The sequence below is a fragment of the Eutrigla gurnardus genome (assembly GCF_963514095.1).
Source record: "Eutrigla gurnardus genome assembly, chromosome: 1".
Classification (NCBI taxonomy): Eukaryota; Metazoa; Chordata; class Actinopteri; order Perciformes; family Triglidae; genus Eutrigla; species Eutrigla gurnardus.
In genome coordinates, this window is record NC_139915.1 from 1,311,298 (window position 1) to 1,328,632 (window position 17,335).

Sequence of the window (17,335 nt, forward strand, 5' to 3'; positions counted from 1 at the left end):
AACTTTATTAGCAGACTAAAGTTTCAACCTCACCAGAGTGAAATGGATCAGAGATCCACATCCTCTTAAATCACCTGATTACAAAACGATTCAGTGCAGGCTGGACATTATGGAGGGGACAATACGTTTCTTATTTTCTAATAATGAATCAAATTAATACATTTGACGTCACTAGTATTGGCAGAAACCCTCCAACCAACTCTGCAGCCTAATGGATCTCCAAGGCCTCTTTTAGCTGATTTTTGGTGTATTTATAGCAGGGGTGTCAAACATAAGGCCCGGGGGCCAGATCCGGCCCGCCAGCAGGTTTCATGTGGCCCCCCAGATGTTTTGGGTAGGAAGGGAAAATTAGAACCAAAAAAAAAAGGTATTCACATCCAGTTGTCTTCAATAATGTGTAATAAGCAACATATCTATGATTAGCACTACAAACTATCCTCAGGAAGGAAGATGCCGAGGTTTGCTTATACCTGGGTCTAGTAAAGGAGGATATCATCAAACAACAAGCTGTTACCCACACAGAAAAATGACAATGACCAGGACCATGACGGCCCCCACGAGGTTCATTCTAACAAATCAGGCCCACTGCCTAATATGAGTCTGACACCCCTGATTTATAGTTTTTTCAATGAACGGAAACATTCCGACAAATATTTCAAATGTGCTGACTTTTGGTTCAGATGTGACAAAAACTGCCTGTGTGTTTGTCATATGATTTGTGTGTCCCTACAACTCTTCAAAATGTAGCGATAATGGCTGAAAGTATGAAAAAAAGACTCTTTAATATTAAAATGTTGCATGAAATATGTTTCTCTAAAAAAAAAAAAAAAAAATCACGGAGGGTTTAAACCTCCTCTTCCTGAGGAAGACATCCAACCATCAGAGGGCGACACTTGCACATTCCCTTCCCAAAGATAACACTCTGAACCATTCAGGAGATGGTTTTACTTTTGTACGTTGCTCTCAGGTCGCTGTCCATGAACACAAACACTGCAGTCACACCTGACATGTTGACAGACCACAATAAGAATTTATTCTATCATGAGGGAAACGTTGTTTCTATTTGCACCAACAAACAGAAGAAATACAGAGATAGAGTGTAAGTGAAGTCATTGTCTGGTCTGTTGTGTTTCTGCCCCTGAAACACATTTTGGCCTGTCGGTGCTATAAAATACAATGTTATTCTTGTCTGCAGTTTCTCCAAAACACTTTGCACACTGAAATGTTACATCTCAGCTGGAATATATTTCCACAGTGACGGAAGTCATCTAAGAGGAGGGTGTAGCGGCCTGCCTGTCTGACAGCTTCTCTCCGAGAAAACAAAACATTAATAAATAAATAAGGAGAACAGTCTGGGCCTCCCACTCCCACTCAGTCTCCTCTGGTTCAGCGTACTCGTATCCAGCCATCCTGTGGGGGCCGGAGCCGTGCTGCAGAGTCTGTGCTCCAACGTGCTGCACTGCAATCAAAAACACCTGGCCTCGGGGCTTGGAATGGTCACAGCATTACAGCATAGAAACCAGCCAACTACTCCATATAGAGGCCCCATAATTGTTGGACTGAAGAGGATTTCTGCTGGGGTTTTTTTTTTTACTGCACGGTTTACTATTGTTGTAAGACACAAGACCCAGGGCCAAACGTAACCATTCAATGCAGACTTTATATACATTAATTTAAATACAAATAGAAAGCTGGAGCAGAGCTGTGAGACCGGGTCTGGCAACGGGAAGGAAACTGTCCTTCGGCTTTAAAGTGGTTTGCAACACCCACTCATATCTGTTTCACACCTGCAACACTAAAAGGATTGGGCATGAACACTTTCTTTTATATTATCATTATTTTACAGAAATTTGTAAGATCTGGCAGGAGAAGGAATGGCTGAGTTTACACTTCTGGTACTTGTTAGTTGGGATGTTAAAAATGATTTCACTCGGTAATGAAAAACAATATGTTGTTTTGGTCCACTCTGGTTTCTGGACGGCTTTAGATTGATGTCACAAACAACACCGGCCAAGAAATTATACCTTAATATACTGGTACTCTGCTTGATTGCCACTGCTGACATTACCCAGCGTGTTATAACCCTTCAACTCAACGAATACTGAATACAACACCGAGATCATCAACAGTGTTTTCCACTTGGATTGGAAAAGCAGTGAATATCTCAAGATCAGCATAATTATATAACTTTAGTCCAACAGGTGCCTTTATCACAATGATAATTCAACTTGAAATAAATAATTCAACTCAAATTTGACTAAACGCAAGATGAGGGGTTTGAACAAAGAAAATGTGTATAAAAAAAGTTGGACAAAAGTGCATTGTTGTTGTAACATTAATGGGGATGCAAGAATAAGAATTTCTCTCCTCATTATGACCGAGCTGCCGGGCAGGGTCTCTGGTTTCTCCCTCCTGCCGTGCCCTGGCACCCCTGCAGAATCCCCACCGAGGCGGCTTCCTTGCCATGATGAGCTTTTGACAGGCCCCAACACAGCCTGCTTAATGCTGTGCCAGGCCAGACATGGAGCGGCTGGGATGCTGGCAGCTTCTTGGCCCACACCGTGCATCACGGGCCTCAACCCATTTTACCCCTAGTTTTCCTCCCCTCTCCCTCTGTCCGCCCTTTCTTTCTCGTGCCTCGGGATTGTTATGCAAAGCTTTCCGAGCCGAGATGTGGGAGTTCGTTTCCAGCACAGATGTATCCAAATCATATCTCCTGGTCATGGCGAGGAGAGCTGCTGTTATCTGTGGCCGAGCAACCAGGTGCCGAGGCCTCACCTGGGACATGAACCACACCTTTGACTCTCTATATGGAACCAAACAGTCATTTTACCTTTTTACAGCTGTTGATGCGTCAGATTACCTCAGACATGGTGAGTCTGGCTTTATGATCCTTAGTATCCATAAGTTCCTTATAGTTGGATGGTTGATTATAAAAAATAAATATCCACAAAAGAAAATACCAGCCTTGATGATGTCTTATGTCAGTCCAACAGTTGGTTTTATTTCACTCTAGAATGAAAACTAGAAGCAAACAATGATACACTACTGCCACCCAGTGTTGAACTAAGGATACTGCATGCAGAGAGAGGTCAAATAAACATGTAGTCCATCTGCTACAAGACGCTTCTACACAAGGATAACTCATTACAGCTACACCATGCCTTTTCCATTTGTGGTCACTTTTATGGCTTTTGAACTGTAAACATTGTTCCAGGGAAACACGGAACACTTGTGTTGTGACATTCTTACCTCGCTGCTTTACTGCGCTTACATTACACCCAGTAGTCACTCACCTATTGGAGGGAAAAAAAGCTTTGGTGGGAAACTACAGACTAAACTGTCTCATAATGAACAGCAGTGTGTACAATATGCATGTGCATTTTATTGACCTTTACAGATTATTAGAAGCACATGTTCCTGGTTCTGAAACAGAAAAAAAAGCCACTTAAAGCTGTAATTCCTTCTTGATTAAAGCTTTAAAATCCAATTCATTAACAGTGGATGAGATGAAGGAGGCTCTTCTGAGACGGAGAAATGGATCTTCACTCCCAACATTTGAAAGTGTGAAATAAAGCAGCTCTGCTGAGATTTTCACACTCGACATTTTACCATGTGTAAAAACAAAAACACACCAGATATGGCTGCAAACTTTCACAGCTGATGGTTAAAAACCACAAGTTTGTCTAATAAATCTGTATAGAAGAACCACGAGGGACTACGAAAGCAAACTATATGCATTTTAGTGCAGTTATGATTTAATTACCATTACGTAGTTTGAGAATGAAGATAACAGGTATTGTGTGCATCAGGATGTTGTATTGAACTGTTTCAAGCTTTTCATTGGGTGCTTATTTAGCCCAGCCCATTTAAAGTTAACACATTTCTGGAGAAAACCTTCTTTTCTTTGTGGAAAGGTGAAATCAGCCTCCATAAGGTCAATGCTTCACTATGCGATTTAATTATTATTATTTATTAAGCTATATAGCAGAGATCCAGCATCTGCAAATCTGATCAAATTGTGAGAAACATCCTGGTCCAACACCTGGTACAGTTCAGGCTTCAACGAACCAACATGGTCTGATTCTGATATACTGCAATGCCAGTGTGTGAGTGCAGTATTTAACAGACAAACACAAGCTTCGGCCACGTTCAGATGCAATAAACGAGCCGCGCCTGGTGAACGTAAAACAAAACGAATGAGAAAATGTAATCTTTTGCATGAAAAAAAAATGCTATAAATCACTCCCCTGGCTCGGTTTTACAACGGGCACTCGGTTCAAGGCACCTCTGTCTTTTTTTTCTTCCCTTCAACAGATTCTCCCGCCAGTCAGGAAATATTTTCCTATCGGCATCGCTGGTCAGACAGCTGCAGGACTCTCATGAATGTTGCAGCCACATATCATGCTTCCTCTGGCAGTCAACAGTCATGACATGAATTATGTGCCAGCTTCCTCTCACACACGTTTCACGTTGAGATAAGTGGAAACCTCAGCACAGTCCTGTCAGGAAAGTATTTACTTTCCTCGTCACCGCGTCGACAGAACACACACACACACACACAGACTCTCTCACACACACACATTCACAGCTTGTGACATTTGCATATAAAACATTTGTTCAACTTTCACACTCCAGAAAATCTCCAATGATCCACATTGTCCTCCTCCAGCCTGCTGGGAGGTTCGTCTTTCACGTGTTAAGATTAGTAAGAATGAAATGTTTAAATAGTTTGGTTTCTAGTCGACGCTGGAAGACATTAACTCACGTGCTGCAGCTTTCTGCGTTTTGTGATGATTTTATGCTATTTCATACTTTTTAGAAGGAAACTCAACTACATTTCCTTTCAGCTAAAGTTGCGAGTTGCTTGTCGTATTAAGATTTTACACTATAAACCTGTTTGACTTATTATTTATTGGGTTGGGTCATTGTCAAGTTTCAGATGCCTCATAATTGTTTTATGAGCAGTTCTGCATGGAGACCCCCCCCCCCCCCCCCCCCTTCTCAGATGGTTTCCTAAATGAACGATTGAGGCCCAAAGAGGGAAATATATCCAATATTTCACTAAAGGATTTAGGAAAAGTAAAAGAAAATAATAATAAAGCTAATATAAATGTGTTTCAGAACTTCTTTTCCCTCTTTACTCTACCATCAATCATCTCATGACCACTTTCATTTATCCTTAAATTAAAATTCTACTTAAAGATGATGGCATCGGTATTATACTTAAATGCTTCTACTAGTAACAGTACGTTTACATACTTTAAGTGAAATAAAGGATCGGAGTACTCCCTCCACCACTGGCTCCAGTGCAGAAAGAGGGAGGAGAGCTGGTTTTAATTGGGATGAAGAGATAGGCAGTAACCTTATCTGCAGAAAGCTGCTGTGTGCTGCATTATTTCATCTCCTCATGTGCCCTGAAAAAGTATGACAAAAACATCAGAGAATGGAAAAAGCATGACCTCAGACTTTGTAACCTGGCAGATATAATCCAATCATTCTGCTCAGGGCCCAAGTCGTGTTAAACGCCAGTCTATACATCATACTGTATATCTAATTTAAGGCTGAGCTGACTGGTCTTTGAAGAGGCAGTTTTGAAATCACATTCCAGTTTCCCCTCCCAAACAGCAAATTATTTCTACTCCCGCGAGACGTGTGATTTCGGACTCAAGAGTTGGAGCAAATCACTTGCAGACTACTTCACGAGGAGCTTATTAATCTGAGACAGGGGGTCTGGGATTCATGCTGGAGTATAAACAACCTCATCACCAGTGGACAACGTAAAAAAACAAAAGCTTCGACGGGAGAGTTTGTGCTTGGTTCCACCTCAACAACATCAACATACGTTCAGGGTTAGCTTTGACGCCAGATACCACAGAGAAATGCTACAGCAAAGAAATGTGCCCCCATAATTGGGAACAGTCTCTGAATTTCTGTAAGCAAGGTAGGCTGTAATTAATCCCAGCACAATGAGGATCTTCTGCAGAGCGTGTTCATATATTTGTTATTGGACGTCACCACAGGGCCACTCAGAGCCCATCAGATACAGTGTCTAAATACACAGCAATCACATGCGTTTTTCCATCTCTCACCAACGCCTCAGCAAAAATTACCAAAGGTTATCAAGGGGCATCTACCACCAGGGTCTGACCTGCATGAACCCGGCTTCATTTCCCCCGAAAAACATGCTCAGCGCCTTATTTTTCCTCATTAAAATCCCTGAATCAAGCTGTTTAAATTAAGACGGCCTGCAGTGTTCAGCGAAAGTTGGAAGAGAGATGATGGGAAAGGCAGTTTGGAAAGATGCTGAATGTAGCTGGCGGTTCTTGTCTACCACATATTAGCAACGTTGAGAAATGGTATTTGCCATGTTGTATTAGCCCGCGCTGCCGTCCCATCATCGCCTGCCATTCCCGGCAACAACATGATCCAAATGCAGTCCAGATGTCTCAGCCATCGAGCCTCAATATTTCACTACCCTCGCATTTATCTTATCAAGTGTTTTAACAGATCACCGCCGCCTGATAACATCTCACAGGATTTTAGACAGTCAGTGCCTGCAGCTGACCACAGCTTCATTAGAAACCGATATCACCTTATTTATGTTACTCATAATAAATGAAATAAGCTGAGGGTCTAACAATATAAACCGTTTGCATCTATTTAATACTGAGATAATAGAGAAACTAAGAGTAAATAATCTTCATAGGGGAGCATACAGACAAAAAAAACACTGTTTAAATTACAACTATTCTGTTCATGACACACAAGGAGCACTTTTCATATTTCATCCCCAGATGAAGAGTAACAAAGCACATAACTTATGTACTTTATCATAGTTTGTCTTGAATGTTTTAGACTTTTTAAGGATCAACTAATATAAAATATTTACAGTGAAGAGGACATTTTTCTACACAATAGATTCTATATTGTAAGTTTCCTCCTCCTAAAAACACAATTGTTTAACTGTGTGCTAAATAAAGGAGGCTGACCACTCATTGGGCAGAGAGATTAAAGAATATTTCTTATAGATTCATTTTCATCTGCAAAGAAAAAGCTGATGAGGCACTTCTGTGTCTGTAATTCAATAAATATCAGAAATAACACATTGTCACCTGACTTCACGACCATTTGGAAATGTGCATTTATTGAATTCTGTTACACAACTATCTGCAGGCTCACGTCTACTGTTTCTACGCAAATCTGTGATCAGTCACCAAAAGAAACAGTCGGCTCCGGCTGCTGAGCTTTAAGTGCACATAATTACAACACACAAATAAAAACATTGGACAACGCTCTCAGGCTCATGAAGCCACGACATCATCAGTTTCAGTAAACTTTCCTCTCAGGATAGATGATTTAAATGTAACACTTGGACTCGTAGCCAACAGCAGGTATTATCATTCCTGCAGGAGACTCAAACAACTGAACCCAATACGAACTGAATGACAATGAAGTAAGCGAGTTTCTCAACCCACCATTCAATTTCCTGAGCTGAGTCTGGGATACCAACTATGCCTTGACATGGTGGAAAGACTCCTTTCCCTTCTTAAGAGTTCCTGTCCTTGGAGTGAAATCCCGTTTGATGGGTCCTGATTGCCAGGTCCAAAGCCTGTTTCTCTCAGGGTCAAGGCCACACTGGTTTCCCCAGCTCCGGCCTTCCAGGATCAGTCCTCCTCTGAGGAAAGCTGGGCTCCTTCATCGTGAACCTCTCTGTAGGCAGCCATGGGGCCACCGTCAGGAGTGTAGCTCCCCATAGAGATCTTCAGTCCCTCAGACAGTTTCTGGGCTGCCAGCTTGGCCTGCAACTCCTGAAATTAAACAGAAGAAAAAGTTGACATGAATAGGCTAGTAAACAGAAAACAAGCACATTATTATAAAGCAGCACAGCCATAGCTATTAAACCCTCAACAAAAGTAGGACAGATAATAAGCTTAACAGGATCCGTAAGTTGACAACAGCACGCTGCTTGATGTTTGGCTCTAAAGTCATTATTTTGGATGTGAAGTGATACACAAGGCCCTCCACTGCCTGAATGCTGCCATCTAGAGCTGATGGGGGGATATGACAGTCGTCCATACAATTCATGCTTTGATTAATTACTCATTAATTCCACATTTGATTAGATGAGAAAATGTCACATCACCACTGTATAAAATCAATTTGTTTTGCATCCAGACTCACGACTGCAAATTAATTAGTTGGTTGTTTCCATAGAAACTGAGAGTTGCTATGTTCATCTATTATACAGTATGATTGTGAGTGGAATTATTCCAACAGCTGTATGTGCAAATTATACTTATTACTGGTCAAACATATCTTTGGATCTTTGGATTTTTGTTTAACACTGTGTGAAAAAGCCCAACACTCTCACGACACCAGCAAAATAGTTTAACCTGCTCAACTTTTGTAAGTTTGCCATCCTGCAAGGCACCGTGGTGACCAATCAAATATGTACAAGTGCACATTCCTGCTAATTATTTAGTAACCTGAATGTCTCATTTCTACTATGTACATCGTGATCGTTATAAAGTTAAAATTATGTTGATAAAATCACCGGGAGTGACAGAGCTGTAACATCCTTTCTCCTTATAAGAGAGAGGCCACATACTACAGTCTGATAAGACTTACAATAACCCGCTAAATGTTTGTAACCATGGCTAATTGTAACCAAGGCATTCAAATATTGTTCCCTCAACATAACAACCCTTAAAATAGTAAGGAAACATATTCATTTTTACAGTGTAGGTCCGGGTAAAGAAATATGAAAGGAGAGACATGAAGAAAAGAAAATATTGATATCTATATAAAGACAATATTGTCGGGTTGACCACTAGTAGTCTTACAAAATATTACATTGACATTTTTGATAAATAGCCATCAGTAATGTTACATAATGACTAAGTGGGTAAAGGCAAGTAATGAAGACAGCTAGAAGTTAGTTGTCTGTAGGTTAGTCTGGTAAGTTTGTAAAATGACATCACTTTACTGTAATGTAGCCTTTAAAACCAAGTAAAGACAACACTTATGCCATATTGGGAGTTTAATAACCAACACAATATCAAGTGTCATATAAGGATATAATATTGCCTTTCAGTAAACAATACTATATGAATTTCTTATGCTGCACTGTATTTTCTATTCCTTGATATTCTTGTTTTTATTTCTTTATTTATATATTTTTAAATTGTAAACTTTATTTTATTATTGGCTTGTTTTAATGTTTTTTTTTTTCTCCAATGCTTTTAATGTTTTATGTAAAGCACTTTGAATTGCCATGTTGTTGAAAGGTGCTATACAAATAAAATTGCCTTGCCATATATATATATATATATATATATATTTATATATATATATATATATCCTATGTGTATAGGATAAGTGTGTAGAGGACTCGGCTACACTCACCTGCTGCCTCTTGGTTTGTTCCTTCAGGAGGTTGGCTGACTCGTCCAGAGACAGAAGCTGGGCCGGACTGTAGTGCAGAGGAGGGAGTCTGGCTGATGTGATGTCATCCAGGTGTTTTCGGTCGCGCTCCTTCCTGGCCTGTGGAGAGAGTGATGATGAGCCTTCAGAAGACTGAAGCCTGGGTGATGCTGATGGAGACTGAAGGTCACTTCTGTGGAGCAGCCTAGAAAAACGGTTGAGAAGATTTTATTTACAATAAGAACTATGTGATGCTGAATGAAATGTACATAATTATACAAGTATTTTGGTATAAAAATGAAACAAAGACCACTCACCGATTTGGTTTAAATGCTTGCTTCCTGGTAGCTACGGTCTTCTCTGTTCTTTCCAGGACAGTTTCATAGGGAGACTTTTTGGGTATCTCCTTTCTGAGAAAGTAATTGTCTCTTGATGTGTCATTAAATTGGCCTGTGGACTCGCTACTGAAACCACTACTAGTTTCAGACAGATTGACCCTTTCCAAGGCCTCCACAAGGTCGCCCTCTTTTGTCTCACTGGAGTTCAATGAGGCCCCAGCAGCAGCCGTCTCCATGGTTTCACCAGCAGCCGCACTGGAGACGAACCGGTCCGGTTGCTCGTCCAAAGTGTTCTTTTCCTGAACATGAAGTGAGACAGGTGACGTCTCCCTCTCCTGTGCTGCACTGCCTGCAGCCTCGCGTTGCCCGTTTCGGTGCGAGGCTGCTGGTGCGTTGGGGATAGCGCGTTGTTGCAAAATGAAGGCCTGCTGATACTTGGACTCTAAGTCTATCCTGGCAGTCGAGCTCTGTCTCCTCTCCTCGTCATTGTGGTGTTCAATGGCAAGTTGCACTTTCTCTGCAAATTCTTTTATCTTTTTCCCTTTGTCAGGAAGACTCTGTAAAAACCTCCTATGAACAACACAAATGCATCATATGATGCTATATTCAACACGATCTTCCATGAAACAAACAAGCCAACACTTAATGTTTTTTTTCTTTGCTTTTTCATCCATTGAGATTTTGTCATAAATGTCAGGTTGCAACCAACATTCAAGTACAAGTATTGTATATTTACAATACATTCTATTATTATCTATTACTGCTGCATGACAGGAATATGACACATAAATCAGTAATAAATGAGCTTGTGCATGCAAGGCTATGTAATCATTTTAGCAGTAGTAGCAGTAGTAGTAGTAGTAGTAGTAGTAGTAGCAGTAGTAGTAGTAGTAGTAGTAGCAGTAGTAGTAGTAGTAGCAGTAGTAGTAGCAGTAGTAGTAGTTGTAGTAGCAGTAGTAGTAGTTGTAGTAGCAGTAGTAGTAGTAGTAGTAGTAGTAGTAGTAGTAGTAGTAGTAGTTGTAGTAGTAGTAGTAGTAGTAGTAGTAGTAGCAGTAGTAGTAGTAGTAGTAGTAGCAGTAGTAGTAGTAGTAGTAGCAGTAGCAGTAGCAGTAGTAGTAGTAGTAGCAGTAGTAGGGTTGTCAAAAGTATCGAAACTCAAAAAAGTATCGATACTAAAATGTTGTATCCGGATACGATACTCATTTTCAAAAGTATCGAATAATTCTGTGCACTTTTCAGTTTCAGACTTTTTTTGTAACAGGTGCAGCTGCTGAGAATACAGCATTTCAACAGTGTAATGTTCATGTTAACTGGTTTGGCTAGTGTCATTTAGTTTATTGTTATGTATATAAAGCATAGCCAAGGAAGGAACACTTAAGTTAATTTAGTTTTTATCAGGCTTGCCTAATATTTACAACCTCAAAATATTGTTCCAATTGTTATTGTTTATTTTATTTATTTATTTTTTGCACTACCTCAGACCTGAAACTTGTTATTTTTGCATTTTTTTTGTTAATATAAATATTTCTTTTAAATTTTGGGGTCTTTTTTTCATCCTTGTGGTATCGAAAATGGTATCGAGTATCGAATATTTTCCTGAGTATCGGTATCGAGTTGAAAATTTTAGTATCGTGACAACCCTAAGCAGTAGTAGTAGTAGTAGTAGCAGCAGTAGTAGTAGTAGTAGTACTAGCAGTAGTAGTAGTAGTAGTAGCAGTAGTAGTAGTAGTAGTATAGGGTGTTGTTTTGTCAAAGATAAACCAAACATGACAACGCCATTTACCACACCGTTTCAGTTCATAGGAATAAACACATTTATATAGATAGCTGTGTTTTGTAAACACATATTGTACGCCTGTGTTGGGTGTAGGTCAGTCAGCTCCTAACACAACTAACCAAACGTATCTGTGTGCTTTAAATCACCGTGTCTGGTCGCTCTACTGCTGTAAACCAAACCGCGCCAGGAAGTACCATTTACGGGTTAGGTTCCTGTCAGACACCGTATAGAGGAACACACGGAAGGACTTACTTGTTAGAAAGTATCTTCTCCTGTCTCAGCATCAGTTCCTGGAGCTCCTCTTTGCTCCGGTGACGCAGGTCTCCCACCTGTCCCTGGCGCTCCGTCCACTGCGAGGACATCACTGTTAGCTAGTGACAGCTAGCTACGAGCCGTCGACAAACAGCGTCCAGCTAACGTCTCAGGTCATCCCGCTCCACCCAAACTACAACAAAGCGTCACCCGCCTCAAACCTCCACCTGTTACACGACTTCTGTACAGTTAGAGACTTTAAGAGAGCTTTAAAAGTGGCGGGTTCACCTCCTCAACACACGAGACATCTCGAAGGTTCTTCTTCGTGTGCGGAAGGCAAACCTGTGACGTGTAGCTCTACCGCCCCCCAGTGTTCAGGACACTGTAATGCAACTATTCTACATGTCACAGACAGTGAAGGGGGTTTGCTGCCCTCTGCAGGTAAAATATAGTAATTCACAGCAAGATTCGATTTAAAGGAGTTGTGTATAATCTTCGTCAGTTCTTTGTATAAACTTTTGGGTGAGTAATCAGTGCAGTTAGTATGAGAAGACTTCATAGTCTCAGATTTTCCAGTCCGGATGTTTCCCAGAAACTGGGCCAACATATTTCTCATTCAGCACAACAAACAATGACCCAACTTCGACCAGGAGGTTACAGCTGTGTCCTCTCTGTCCCCTCGCAGAGTTCACAGTCCGAGTCCAAGTTTGCAGCTGCAGCTTCATAGTTAGAATAAAAAATATATATATATTATTAAATATTATTAAATTTGATTTGATTCATTATGTTGCAACTTCTTCATTGTGTTTTAATGACTGTTAGCATTGTTTATTTAGGTGAGACATCCTATTTTTTTTAAAATCTCACCCATACTATCAGTTTTAATGTTATTATTTATGTTATTGTACATAAATAACAAAAATCCAAATTCTGCCGAATGTCTTTTTCACCTTGTTGTTTACATAGCATTTTTCTTTTAGTCAATTGACAAATGTTCTTGTAACATCACTTATATGAATGAATCCTTGCAATCTTGCCACTTTGAATTAGTCATCTTCATTGCACAACTAAACCATTACAATAATAATACTTGATTTTTACCAGGCAACCACAGAATTGGATTGTGAGGCCTATTACCTACTACCGTCCTGTACAGAAGACAGGTGCTAAAGGCTGTTACATATTTACATAAAGTTTATCTGGAGTTCATTGTTTCTGCATGACGTGTGTGAAATTTAATCATTAGAGATGAAAGGAATATACAAATCATTTGAAAGCCTGTTTTGTGTTTCTTACCAGCTGTGTTGATCCACATCATTATTATTAGTAGTCACACACACACACACACACACACACACACACACACACACACACACACACTTCAGAACATGTAGGACGCAGTAAACATGCTGGGTACTTATACAGTAAAGTCTTTATTATCCAAACTTAGCTCTTATCATTGGTCGCAGTATGATATGTATCGTTGGGGAAAAGGCACATCATAAAGCTCTTTCACACACAGTGGTGGCAGTGCAGAGAACAGCTGGATAATACTTGTGCCTGTGGCTCAGGAATGGCAGTCACCTCAATAAGGTCAATATCTTTAAAGTGATGGAACAGTCTTATCATCAGCCCAGAAATAGACTTTACGTTATTATATTACTATATTACCCTGTAGCCGATTTAAAGAGTTTAACTCCCACCACCAGTATCAGAAAGAATGCTGTTCACAAAGGCACAACGCATGTAAATAAATATTCTGTACATAACGTGACAATAACAATATCATATTCCTCTAATTCGTACAGAGCCAATATAAAATGATCAACCTTCATATAGGACTGAATGCTCATTGCTCTGTGAACAACATAAGCAGGCTATTCCATGTAAACAAAACAAATATAATCCTTTAGTTACTTACAAAATATCTTTTTACAGAGCATTCCATTATTTACATCCTACAGCAAGCAACTCTTTATTATCATTAATATTCCTTTGTGAAAACATCTTGACAAAGAAAGGTCTAATATGCATCCATGTGATGAGGGGTTATTAATAAAAACATAACTCGCAGTGAAAATAAGAGCAAAGACAACTGAGTTTGAAAGGTTTTTTCCAGGACAGATTCATAGTGAGGCTTTTTTGGGTATTTCTGAGAAAATGAACATTTTAGTAATCACGCGTATTAGATTTCTTGCTGAGAGTTAGAAGAAAGGATCAATACCACTGACAGATGGCATATTTGTAACTGTACTTATAGGTTTAACCACAGCAACATACAGCCATGATGTACAGACTGAGCTTAGCATAGAGACTGGGAACAGGGGGACACTTACAAGCATGAAAACTCAAACTGTTCTGTATAAAAACATACATTTTTCATTTTCTGGACTATTATCTTGACTGAGATCAGTGACTCAAGTCTCCACAGTTGCAAACTGTTGCACATGTTGGCAAACTGCTTCAAAAATCTTTCCTGGAACCCAAAATACTAAAAGTTAGATGCTTGGGTGTCACCAACATGGCTTTGCTCACCTGTATCCTCCATTTTTATGCATTTCAGGGCATTAGGTCAAGCTGATGTTTTCGGCCTTTATGCTGACCTGAAGCTAAGTTACTGGCTGGTATTAATCTTCCTGTTTAACTCCAGCAAGAAAGTGAATAATTGTATTTGTTTTGAATTCTTCAAAATCACTCAATGTTTATCTTTGTTGTCATTTCCATAAGCCTCATAAAAGGTGTATCAAGTCGAGGTGTTCTTGATCTCGGTCGAGAAGAGAACCGAGACGAAGCGGATTCCTCGGGACTCGATGGCGATTTTGGTTCTGCGTCCACCTCGTCCATCCCAGAGCGGACTGGACTCACAGGAGAGTCATAAGGGTTTGTGAAGGGTACGCTCGGTACTATGGGGTTGTAATCCAGGAAACGGCTGTACTGCACAGGAGTGTACCTCAGTAAGCTGGAATCCAGCCTGCTGGGTGGGGGGTTATTAGACGTGTACGTCCTTGGTTGGGTGGGCATTGTCAGGTAGTGGAATGGATGTTGAATTGGAGACGTGGGGGATGGAGGCTGTGTTGGGGATGGAGGCTGTGTTGGGGATGGAGGTTGTATTGGGGAGGAAGGTGGTGTTAGGGAGGAAGATGGTGTGGGGGATGGAGGTGGTGACGGGGGTGCAGGTAAAGTGGGTGATGGAGGTTGTATTGGGGGTGGAGGTAGATTGAATGATGGTTGAACAGGCGGTGAGCGTGGTATGGGATGGAGATGAGGTGGTTCAGAGTGAACAGGAGGCTCTGCGTCATGCCTTTTTGCTTCACGTCTGCAGATGCACAGTCAGACATCAGCATGAGAAACTATCTCCAAACGAAGCACCAAATATAACCTGATGCTACCAAATATGTTTCTCCGAGTTAGTTTCTTACCGAGGGAGCAGATCGCAGCCTACTCCTATCTCCCTTGTTTCCAAAACTTCTCGAGGTCTATTCTGTGTGGACATAAAATACTTCAGCTTGTCGTCTAATTCATTATTCTAGGAAAGAAGAAAAGGGGAAACAACACTGTCAGGTCAGGTTCATGCAAAGGGCTGCAGTCACTTAACATGTGGCGTTGCAGTGACACAAGGGAAACCACACAGACTTTGCTGAAAGTTCAGGATATCGAGAGCTCAGCCGCCCAGACAGATGAGCCCACCACACCACAATGAAAACACACAGTGACGCATCGTCTTACCTCACACTCCACGATGGCTATTCTGTCCAGAAGCTCTGAGATGAACATGTCCTTCTGAGCGACTTGAGCTCGCAGCGTCTCAACCTTCAAAAATGAAAGATTGGAACTTAAATCAAATATCGTGAACCTCCTGAATGTTGATGAAATAACGATGTGATTCTGTGCTAATTATGGTGAAAATAGGAATGGAAAGAAAAGCATGAAACTGTCTATATTTTCCACAATATAGATGACAAAATCACACATTTGTTTCCAGGAATGTTATTGATGATCCCTTGAAATAAAGAGTTATTGGCAAAATAATACAGTATGATGGATACTTAATACAAGGAAGCAAGCTGTGCTGTGAGCTCATGAGGGTCCAGTTCAGACCTTTATTGACTCTAGATTGATTTTAATACTCCCACTATACAAACAGAAGACCCGAACAGCCTTCACACACAGATGAGTAAAGTCCCCTCACCTCCTCGATCATCCCTTTGACTTTCCTCTGCTGGCAGAACACCATGTCGTTCAAGTGTTTGATCCTCTCACGGAGATCCACAGACTCAGATTGCAGCTCTTTGGACCTAAGCAGGACCAGGAACCAGGAAACCAACACATGAATCCATCATGCTGCTGAAAAGGGGTTTATCTTTTCTGATGTGCAGCCACAGGGGATTCCCAGATCAAGGAGAATGGACTGCAGTATACTGATTGATAAGTGATCTATATTAACTCTGATGTAAATGACAACCATGGGGTTGAAATCTCAGAAAATAGCTAGTCATTTGTAGTTTATGTACCTTTTGGCTACAGTTGAATCAGTCACATCCGTCAGCTCCATCAAGCGGAGACGCTGCTCACATTCCTGCAGCTTCTTATAGAGTTGACTCTTTTCCTGTAAAAATGTGTTTTCATTATAACGTTTACTATCTGCAAGAAGTGGAGATAGATCTTTGTTATGTTCAAAACTGTGACGTACCCTTCCCATACAGTCCAGTAGACGCTCCAATTCAATGATCCTCTGGTCCCTCTCAGCAATCTTGGCCCCTGCGATCCTGATGTTCCTCTCTGCTTCCTCCAGTCGCCTGATGTACTCATCGAGTTGGGCCTGAGTCAGCGGAGGTACATTTCATTTTAGATGTTGGACTGCTAACCTCGACCAAGAGACAAGACCAACACTTTGAGGGGTTGAGACCGAGTCAAGACTTAGACCAAGGGTAGCGATGAGGCCAATCAAGACCAGACTAGTGCGAATCCCACAGTGTATGACACACTTATGGAAAAAACGTGGAACAAACTGATCTCACAGATTCACATAAAATCAGAATCAAGATTCATTCACATTTATAAGTGTACCATGAGAAGTTTTTGTTAGCAATCACAATAATAATTGTACCAAATAAATAGATAATTTAGTGATTTCCCAGCAGTCGTGTTCTTGACTGGACTTGAAATTAAAATGAGACGTTGAGACCTTTGTCTCTGCCAAAGGATACAGCATCCTCATCTTTTGGTATCTACTGTCACTGAAACTGGATGCGATTACATGAACAAGGAGTAAAGAATGCAGACCTGTAGGTTTTCAACCTCCTCCCTGTGTTTCCGTTGCTCCTCCTGCAGCTTCTCCTCATGCTCCTGCTGCAGCTTTGCCGAGAGCTCCTGCAGCGCCTGATTGTTGGCCTCCTGTGCCGACTCCACCTGGACAATTCACAGCACAGCAAATGAAGGCCGATCGCTCCGTACTGACACTATACTGGACGAAGCAGCTGATGTGTGAACGTGTGATCAAAGCAAGCTTTATCTTCTATTTCACGGAGATTTAATTAATTCA

At 40.9% G+C, this 17,335-nt stretch overlaps 2 protein-coding genes across 5 annotated transcripts in view; both read right to left on the minus strand.

Moving 5' to 3' along the window:
- Positions 1 to 7,125: 7,125 nt before the first annotated feature.
- Positions 7,126 to 12,123, minus strand: polr2m (RNA polymerase II subunit M). Its single transcript, XM_084006216.1, has 4 exons — positions 11,794 to 12,123; positions 9,744 to 10,334; positions 9,409 to 9,631; positions 7,126 to 7,811 (listed from the first exon to the last, which is right to left on the minus strand). The coding sequence occupies exons 1-4, from the start codon at positions 11,901 to 11,903 to the stop codon at positions 7,668 to 7,670; spliced, it is 1,068 nt and encodes a 355-aa protein (XP_083862342.1). The 5' UTR covers positions 11,904 to 12,123; the 3' UTR covers positions 7,126 to 7,667.
- Positions 12,124 to 13,210: 1,087 nt separating this feature from the next.
- Positions 13,211 to 17,335, minus strand: part of myzap (myocardial zonula adherens protein) — an 11,872-nt gene continuing 7,747 nt past the window's right edge. For 3 of the 4 annotated variants that reach the window (XM_084006169.1, XM_084006167.1, XM_084006168.1), the window contains exons 8-14: positions 17,077 to 17,202; positions 16,484 to 16,612; positions 16,305 to 16,399; positions 15,983 to 16,088; positions 15,520 to 15,603; positions 15,213 to 15,319; positions 13,211 to 15,109 (exon numbers count right to left, since the gene is read on the minus strand). In XM_084006169.1, the coding sequence (XP_083862295.1) occupies positions 14,485 to 15,109; positions 15,213 to 15,319; positions 15,520 to 15,603; positions 15,983 to 16,088; positions 16,305 to 16,399; positions 16,484 to 16,612; positions 17,077 to 17,202 (1,272 nt within the window). In that variant the 3' untranslated portion in view covers positions 13,211 to 14,484. The remainder of the gene's footprint in view (positions 15,110 to 15,212; positions 15,320 to 15,519; positions 15,604 to 15,982; positions 16,089 to 16,304; positions 16,400 to 16,483; positions 16,613 to 17,076; positions 17,203 to 17,335) is intronic. The other variant, XM_084006170.1, reaches the window with a different exon arrangement.